At 46.4% G+C, this 9,179-nt stretch overlaps 1 protein-coding gene across 1 annotated transcript in view; it reads left to right on the top strand.

The window, feature by feature from the left end:
- The window catches only part of LOC311246607 (ceramide synthase 2-like), a 43,531-nt gene that overhangs the window by 24,514 nt on the left and 9,838 nt on the right, over positions 1 to 9,179 (top strand). Inside the window, exons 3-5 of the mRNA XM_084336756.1 lie at positions 3,082 to 3,139; positions 3,907 to 3,957; positions 5,159 to 5,251. Of these exons, the coding sequence (XP_084192882.1) occupies positions 3,082 to 3,139; positions 3,907 to 3,957; positions 5,159 to 5,251 (202 nt within the window). The remainder of the gene's footprint in view (positions 1 to 3,081; positions 3,140 to 3,906; positions 3,958 to 5,158; positions 5,252 to 9,179) is intronic.

Below are 9,179 nucleotides of genomic sequence, written 5' to 3'. Positions count from 1 at the left end.
TAACCAAACGCTAAACTATCGCATACTTCTATAATAACCCGCTTTGTAACTGAGTTTATCTCTCGCGTGCTGAATCTCCGGAGCTCCCGTTCCGTGCGTCCTCCTCCCTCTGTGGAAAACGATGAAGAGGAAGCCCCTCCCTCGGCACCGCGCTCTGAACCCATTCTTCTTCACCTGTGTCTCCCTGCCCAACGTGACCACCAGCGCCCCTGGCGGCACCTGTATCCTGTCCCACTATGAAGTGTCAATGTTAGGATAGGGAGAAAATCAAAGAGATCAGCCAGTTAAGTGTCAATGTCAGGATAGGGATGATCAAGAGCGGTCGGCCGGTTACACAACATCCTCGCGAACACAGGGAATGCAAAGAATTAGCGTTAGACACATTGAATAATAGTCAGTCATTTTCAGGTGTCTACAATAGCAGAGCCAAACACGTATGCAAAGATTTAATCACGCAGAGAATTTTGTTCCCCAATGATAAATGAAATCCAATCCAGCAGGAAAACAATTATGAACTGGTTAATAGTTACAGTAAGCTATGCACATTTACATTTACATTTACATTTAGTCATTTAGCTGACGCTTTTATCCAAAGCGACTTACAAGTTCTGTACGACAAGCCATCAGGAAGGGCACAACTCTATCAGCTGAGTAACAATGTTCGTCAAAGTGTTGAGTGCTACAGTGTAGGGTTAGTTTATTAGGACAAGTGCATGACAGTATGGTTAGTTAGGGTTAGATCATTTTCTTTTTTTTTTTTTTTTCTTTTTTTTTTTTAATTCAGTGCACTATGGATGGAAATACATTTCTCACTAAGCAACTGTAGCCTATACCTATCGATCTCCATGCTGAGGTGCAGCAGCTTGATTTAAATTTTGCACTGCATTTTAAAACGTCCTGTATTGATTATACTAGGCTACTACCAAGAACAAATTACAACCCCAAATGACATGTTGCTTAGCAACAAAAGGAGGTTATGGTTTTGTGTGTGAAAGTTGACATGCCGGCAAATTGGTGGCTTTCTTGGGCAGTGTGAATCTGGACCCAGCGATGGTGCATTTCAAAATGCCACCTTTTTGCCGGCTTCTCTGTGTGAAAAGGAACTACCGTATTTCAAGTTAATAAATCTGTAAATCAAATGCCAAAACAAACACATACCTTAGTCAGAATTGTCTGTTTTGTTGAAACCTGTACAGCTGTAGTTTGTTTATACTTTAGAAGTATAGTTAATTAATTAATTCCATTAATTAAAATTAATGGAAGTGAATGAGGAGCCTGACACCTGGGAGGAATGGTGGTGTTGGACAGCGGATGACAGGGACAGCAGTGATTGCTAGCTTACTGGTAGATTACTTTACATGAAGGTAAGACTGCACTGAAACTTTACAAGTTCTACTAAAGCGAACGTTAGAATGTTACCAACTGCCACTGGAATGTTCATCCAAAAGACGCCATTGCCATGGTAACGCATCAACTCTCTGATGTCTCATGCACCAAATCAACACTGTTTTCCTTGACGTAATTCACCTATCTCAAACCCGCCCCCTTTTCCTGATCCTCCAATCACAACTGTTGCTTCCCTCAGACAAAGTTTGTCAGTTGTGATTGGAGGATCAATAAAAGAGGGCAGGGTTTGAGATACATCGATTATCAAACATTCTATCGCAGCCATTTTTAAGGTGAATCCAGCCAGATGACTATTCAAAGATAAAATGTTTACACTTGAATGTGAATCGCCATTCTATCGATTCTATTTCTAATATGGTCCTGCCTCTGAACTCCTTTCCTGCCACCTGTCTGAGAGACTGCAGAGGACATGTCCCCACTGAGGCTCTGTTACACCACTTAGCAGGGAGGACACTGTCTGACTGCTGTGTCATTGTCTGTGCTCGGACGTTAGCATGTGTGTGTGTGTGTGTGTGTGTGTGTGTGTGTCTGTGTGTCTGTGTGTCTGTGTGTCTGTCTGTCTGTCTGTCTGTCTGTCTGTGTGTGACGTGGACTCTCATTTGGGGTCAGTTCAACACAGACAGCGTGTTCCTCTGAAAACAAAGTCCTACCCTCGCTGCCTCTCTCTGCTGGGAGTTACTACGGTCATCACACACAGACACGCCATCGAGATATGCACATGAAATAATCTTGTTGTCGGGCGGCTACGTGGCGTAGTGGGCAAGGCGCTCGCCACGAATGACGGAGACGCTGGGCTCGCCTGTTCGAGCCCAGCGCTCCACATTGCTTTCAGTTTAGCTGGTCGTCCGTACTAAAACACATTGGCCGTATTAGGGGGTGGGAAACTGATGGGTGGGGATCGGGCGTTGTGGACAGCGACTCCTACAGGTCGGTTGGTGCGCCTGCCTGCGCAGTAGAATCAGGAAGTGTCGGGGGCAGCGTGAGCCTCCCACGCGTTACTCCTCGCCACTGAGAGATCGAGCTGCGCAGGTGAAAAGATGCGACTGCTGTTACCTCAAGTACCGGAGGGGACTTGTGCTATGTATGACTTAGTCCACATTGCAGCCGGCTTGTGGGAGGCAAGAAACAGCGTTCGTGACAGGGGAGGGTTGAATTGGATGATACGAAATTGGGATTGGAGAAAATATAGAAAATGGGAGAAAAAGTGGATAAAAAAAATAAAAAATCTTGTTGTTTTTGTCCGAAGAGAAGTAGAATCTGACACAGCAAATGTGCAGTAAAACTACAATGGACTTGTGTTCTTGTGACTATGCTGTGTTGTGTGTGTGTGTGTGTGTGTGTGTGTGTGTGTGTGTGTGTGTGTGTGTGTGTGTGTGTGTGTGTGTGTGTGTGTGTGTGTGTGTGTGTGTATGTGCGCGTGTGCGTGTGCGTGTGTGTGTGTGTGTGTGTGTGTGTGTGTGTGTGTCCGTCCGTCCGTCCGTCCGTCCGTCCGTCCTGGTTTGACATTCCCAGAGTAGTTTACTCTACATTTCTTGGCACTTCATTCCGCTTGGTATATCTTTATGTTTTGAGCTGTTCAGTAGTGTGTGAATTGTGTCTGTGTGTGTGCAAAATATGTGTTGTCTTTTACCCGATGACTGAGCAGAAAGACTGTATGTGTGTGTTCTCTTGCAGTTGGAGATTTACCTTTTACCTTCTTGCTTTCATTGCTGGCCTGGCCGCCCTCATCGATGTGAGTATCGACCTTTCAACCTTGACCCGTCACCCTATCGTGGTGTCCTCCCCACTTCATTCATCACCTCTTGTGCACACTCCTACGCAGAGCTGTCTCTACACCTGTACGTCAAACATCCTGCAAGACGGCTCTGCCCAAAGTGCCTCATAGCTGGACCAAATCCTGACATCCGCGACCAAATTCGTTTGAAAGAAAATGCGGCAAAATCTTTTAATTGCATATAGTATAATAACCAAATATTAAGCTTGTCTGAATAGTTATGCAGTGATATCCTTTTTTTTTTTGCGAAAGGAAACCATACCTTTATGGCTGCGTTCATTGTCGTTTCCATGGACACAGTGAATAAACAAGGCTGCACAGATGCAGTGAAATTTTATTATTTAACTTTTTTCAACATATTTTTGGTTCTTATTTATAAAGGAGACTAAAAATATGGGGGGGGGGGGGCAATAATATAATAATATAATATTATAATAATTCGTTTACTTTTAGTTTACTCAAACTAGCAAAGATGTTTGACAGTAAAGATGTTTGACAGTGGAACGCCATCCAACTCTCTGTGTAGGACTGTGCCGTCTGGCCATCAACCATAACCAACAGTCGCCGTGGTAATAGATGGTTGATTGCACCTTTCACACACTTGTCAGAATAGAAATACTAGGTCACTTTTGTGCTGAGTCAGTTGATATAAATAGAAATGTCTTCCTCTTTTGTCCCATCCTCTCCTCCTCTCCCCCACACTCTCTCGCTCTCTCTCCTCACAGAAACCCTGGCTGTATGACGTGAAGGAGATGTGGGAGGGCTTTCCTGTGCTGGTACGGTCTCCAGGGATGACAATACGTTGTTGCTCCGTTTGTTGACATCTTTGCCATAGTGCTGTTGATAGAGAGCTTGTGGGTAGCGGCAGGGGTGTAAAAAGTACCCAGAGATTATACTTAAGTGAAAGTATGGGTATACCGTCTCAAAATCATACTCAAGTAAAAGTCAGAGTATCTGGCTAAAAACACACTTGAGTAAAAGTCAAAAGGTTTCTACTTTTAAATGTACTAAAAAGTAAATGTAAAAACTTTTTTTTATTCCGGGGAAATTACATTTTCGTTTTTGTCCTCTTCATCACTCGTACTGTCGTTTGTGGCCATCTTCTGTAGCTTGTCACTCTGACTGTCTATTCTTCTGATAGCAGGTGTTTAATCAAAGATCCCCGCTTTCTAGTCTCGCACAAGGACCAATCAGCATGGGTATCGGTGGGTTAATTTTCCATTGATGGGAATTTGATTGGCTGTTATTAAATAAAGTGTGGCCGTTAACGTTAGTTCGGCCAGAGAAACAAATATACTAATTAAAATAGTTGGACCTGCAAGATTTGTACTTTATACTTTGTAGGTCTGCATTTTAAATGTAAGGAGTAAAAAGTATGTTTTTTTTCTCTGAAATGTAATTGAGTAAAAGTACAAGTATACAAACCTAATAATACCTCGAGTAAATTACAAATCCCCAAAAACAGTACTTAAGTATTGTAATGAAGTACTTTACACCCCTGGCCGCCATAGTGCTGTTGATAGAGAGCTTGTAGGACAGGTCCTGCTGTGAGAGTGAGTGGGGGGGGGGGGGGGGGGGGCAGAGGGAGGGGAGTCTTTCTGAGGGTGTTGTCATGGGACTAAATTAAACATCTGTGACAGGAGGCGCCCACTTGATGAACTCCAATGACATGTCCACCGTCTGCACTGCTCAACCCCCCCACAGTCCTCTGCATCTAATCTACAACTGATTCAGTATTAGTACTTATTGTACAAGGGGATAATTGCCCTATCTCAAACTCTGTCCCCTCCTCTTGATCCTCCAATCACAACTGTTGCTTTCCTCGAGGATCAAGAAAAGAGGGGGCGGGTTTGAGATAGGGCAATTACATTGCATCTTGTCTATAAAATATAAAAAAGGAATGTAACATTCTGTACATTTGCAACTTGTTGTTGTGTCATTTGTTGCTGAAGGACTGTTTTGTTGGGTCCTCCTCAGACGCTGCTGCCCTCGCAGTACTGGTACTACATGATAGAACTGGGTTTCTACTGGTCGCTGCTCGTCAGCGTGGCTTCGGATGTGAAGCGTAAAGTGAGTCGACTCTATCCTGACCTACTTTACACCAGCAGGTACATAGATGGTGAACGAGAAGAGTATGTGGTGAGGCGGGGCGGCTAGGTGGTGTAGTGGGCAAGGCACTCGCCACCAGTGTGGAGACGCTAGGATTCGCGTGTTCGAATCCAGCTCTCCACATTGTTTTTCAGTTTGGCTGGTCGTCCGCAGTAATACACATTGGCCGTATTACGGGGAGGGAAAAACTGAAGGGTGGGGATCGAACGTTGTGAACAAGCGACTCCTACAAGTCGGTTGGTGCGCCTGCGCAGTAGAATCAGGAAGTGTCGGGGGCAGCGTGAGCCTCCCACGCGTTACTCCTCGACACTGAGAGGTCGAGCTGCGCAGGTGAAAAGATGCGACTGCTGTTACCTCAAGTACCGGAGGGGACTTGTGCTATGTATGACTTAGTCCTCACTGCAGCCGGCTTGTGGGAGGCAAGAAACAGCGTTCGTGACAGGGGAGGGTTGAATTGGATGATACGAAATTGGGATGGGAGAAAATATAGAAAATGGGAGAAAAAGTGGATCAAAAAAAAAAGAGTATGTGGTGAGGAAAATAACACATCCCATTATTTCAGAATCTGAATCAGAAAGGTATTTATTGCCAAGTAGTCTGCACTTACAAGGAATTTGATTTGGTCGTTTGGTGGGGACATAATACCTTTATTATTTTAAGGTAGAATAAAAAATAAAGCGTAGAATAAAATGGAATATAAACTAAGTTAAAATAAAAGGACAATAGAATAGAATTATAAAATAAATTAGGCCAGGGCTGTACAATTGTGCACGATTGTATTAAATTAGAATACAAATAGAATACACATTTAAATACAGTGAGATGGAATATTTAACAGGGCTGTGCAGTTGAGCAGTATTATTTGTTTCAATAGTACAATGTATACATTCATAAGTCATGTATACAGTATGTATGTGCCCTACATTTCACCGTTTTATACACTGTACTCATATTCTGATTCTGTGCCGAACAGAAAATACCAAACTATAGGAAATCTGTCTCCATCAGCTACATTGAAAACACACTCACCAAACATTTGTGGCTTTCAGTTCACAAGAGAAGTTCCTTTTTTACATTTTGGGGGTTAATGTTGGGGGTTAAAGGAACACGGCAACATGATGGGATGTGCGCCTGCCGTCCGACAGGTCGTACTGTGTACAGGTGCAAATGTACAGTATGTGTGAGTGTGAAGCAGGGCATTGCTTAGAAAGAGCATCCGTGCTCAGCGAACCTACCCTGGGTAAATATAGGTCAAATAAATAAATGAATAAATAAATAAATAAAAACATAACTAAAAGTAGAGCTGTAATTTACAGAGCCATTTCATTTCATTAGAACCTTATCGCTCAATTAGACAACCGATTATCATTCAAAAAGAACCCACAGATGTATCTGTTGTGAGCGGATGACAGAATGAACAGGTGGTGGGAGTCCTTTATTATTCCGCAGGCTCTGGATTTGCAACACCGAACCAGCTGGAGAGATTTCATGATTGACCTATGCTCCCCAAAGAGCAAAAGGGTTTAAGTCAAGTCTGGATTTGCACCTCCTGTTGTATAGGTCCTGCAGGGGTGGTAGTGTAATACTCTCTGTAGAGCCTTCCTGTCCTGGGCAGTGCAGTTGCCAAACCAGGCAGTGATGTTCCCAGTCAGGATGCTCTCTACAGCCCCAGAGTAGAAGGACTGTAGTATCTTCCCTGATACTCTGAATTTCCTGAGTTATCTCAGGTGGTAGAGGCCCTGCTTCGCCTTTTTTAACACAGTGTCTGTGTGTGTTGTCCATGTCAGGTCCTCTGTGATGTGGACTCCCAGGTACTTAAAACGAAGGTTATCCTATAACCCTAGTTATATGAGTAGATAGCGAGCGCTCTGCTCTGTTGGAATATTCCCCATCACATACTGTGAATTTGAAAACTTTCAGCAACAATGCACCTACACCTGTTCGGCCACGCCCACATCCGCCCATGGATATAAGCGAGGGGTGTGTGGCCGTACTCCTGCTCTTCCCTAGTCTTTCACCGTTAAAACGGAAGACCAAAAGGGCGTCCTCAGTGAGTGAGAGCAGAGCGCTCACTATCTACTCATATAACTAGGGTTATAGGATAACCTTTGTTATATTTCGTAGATAGCTCGGCTCTGCTGTTGGAATATAAGAGCGGAGCAGAGCGGAGAGCCCGACAAATGTACCCGCTGAGGTCCCCTACAACCATCAGAATACCGGGGAGGGTGAGGGGTGGGAGGGGGACAGGACACCGACTGTGCGAAAGAGGGGACAGCACCCAACAAACGCACAGGGTGAGCAGACCGCGGGACAGAAGGGCCCGAGACTACCCGACCGCGCGCCCCGCACGCTACCAGGGAACACACTTGAAAACAAAAGCTCCCACACCTCGCGGGTTCGGGGTCATTAGACCCGCGAGGCATTCCAAGGGGTCGGGATTAAAGAAAACCCGACCCCGCGGGTGAAGCCGTAGCGGCGGGGCGCGAAGGAGGTCCCAGCCCCAGGCCACACAAGGCGGACTTACCGGCGAGTCCGGGGGCCAGGACCCCCAGAAAAGGGGCCTGGTGAGGTCAACGAGGCCGTGACATTGAGACCTCTCCAGGTGTTCACTGGTACCCTCTACACCGCCAGCGTATCGGACAGGGCCTACAACAGGTGAAGGCCCTTCTCCACCTGGCATGCCGCGAAGACCCACAGAGGAAGAGGCTCTGAAACTCCCTGAGGAGGAGGCTCTGTAAGGAGGTTTCCTCTCTGAGGAGGAGGCTCCACTGAGGGGGGGGGAGGCTCCGAAGAACTTCATGAGGAGGCTCTGAAACTCCCTGAGGAGGAGGCTCCTCCCCCATAATCTCGTGGGGTCAGCTGGCGCACCGGGGAGACAAACACTCCAAAAAGGAGGTTGATCCCTTAATCCAGGCCGACAGGTAACAAGAGCTCGACCTGCGCCCGGAGGACTGCGAACTACACAGGAGCGCCTAAAGGGGCTGACTGTAAAAACAGTACCCCGGCGGCCCACCCGCCAAGCGGGGGGGGAGGGGTTTGGCATGCCGTGCACAATGTCACAATTTCGTGGGGCCACGAACCCAGCGGAATCGGGTGCCAGGACGGTAGGCCTTCTCGTCATTGTTAGAGATCAGGCCCACCACCACGTGTCGTCCGCAAACTTCACTATGGAGTTGGAGCTGAACCTGGCCACACAGTGGTGTGTGTACAGCGAATACAGCAGGGGGCTGAGGACACAGCCCTGAGGGGACCCGATGCTCAGGGTGATGGAGTTGGAGGTGTGTCCACCCACCCTGACCGCCTGGGGCCTGTCGGTCAGAAAGTCCAGGATCCAGGCGCTCAGGGTGGAGTTCAGACCCAGATCAATCAACTTGTCAGCCAGTCTGATGGGGACTATGGTGTTGAAAGCTGAACTATAGTCTCAATTAACAGCAATCTCACATAGATTGAATACAGATTGAATGAATGAATGAACATGAGAGGCATAACAAGTCCGGAACGACGGTGAACATTCCACCCTGTGCTGTAATGTAACGCGACACTGTTCTCCCTGTCAGGTCCATTAGAAATACGGAGAGGGCTATGAGTAGACATTAGACTGTTGTTGTGCGTGTGTGTGTGTGTGTGTGTCTGTGTGTGTGTGTCTGTGTCTGTGTGTGTGTGTGTGTGTGTGTGTGTGTGTGTGTGTGTGTGTGTGTGTGTGTGTGTGTGCGTGTGCGTGTGCGTGCGTGTGTGCGACGTGGACTCTCATTTGGGGTCAGTTCAACACAGACAGCGTGTTCCTCTGAAAACAAAGTCCTACCCTCGCTGCCTCTCTCTGCTGGGAGTTACTACGGTCATCACACACAGACACGCCATCGAGATATGCACATGAAATAATCTTGTTGTT

This window comes from Notolepis coatsorum (assembly GCF_963971535.1).
Source record: "Notolepis coatsorum genome assembly, chromosome: 19".
Classification (NCBI taxonomy): Eukaryota; Metazoa; Chordata; class Actinopteri; order Aulopiformes; family Paralepididae; genus Notolepis; species Notolepis coatsorum.
Note: the sequence above shows the minus strand (reverse complement) of the source record. Positions and strands in the feature narration are given on the sequence as shown.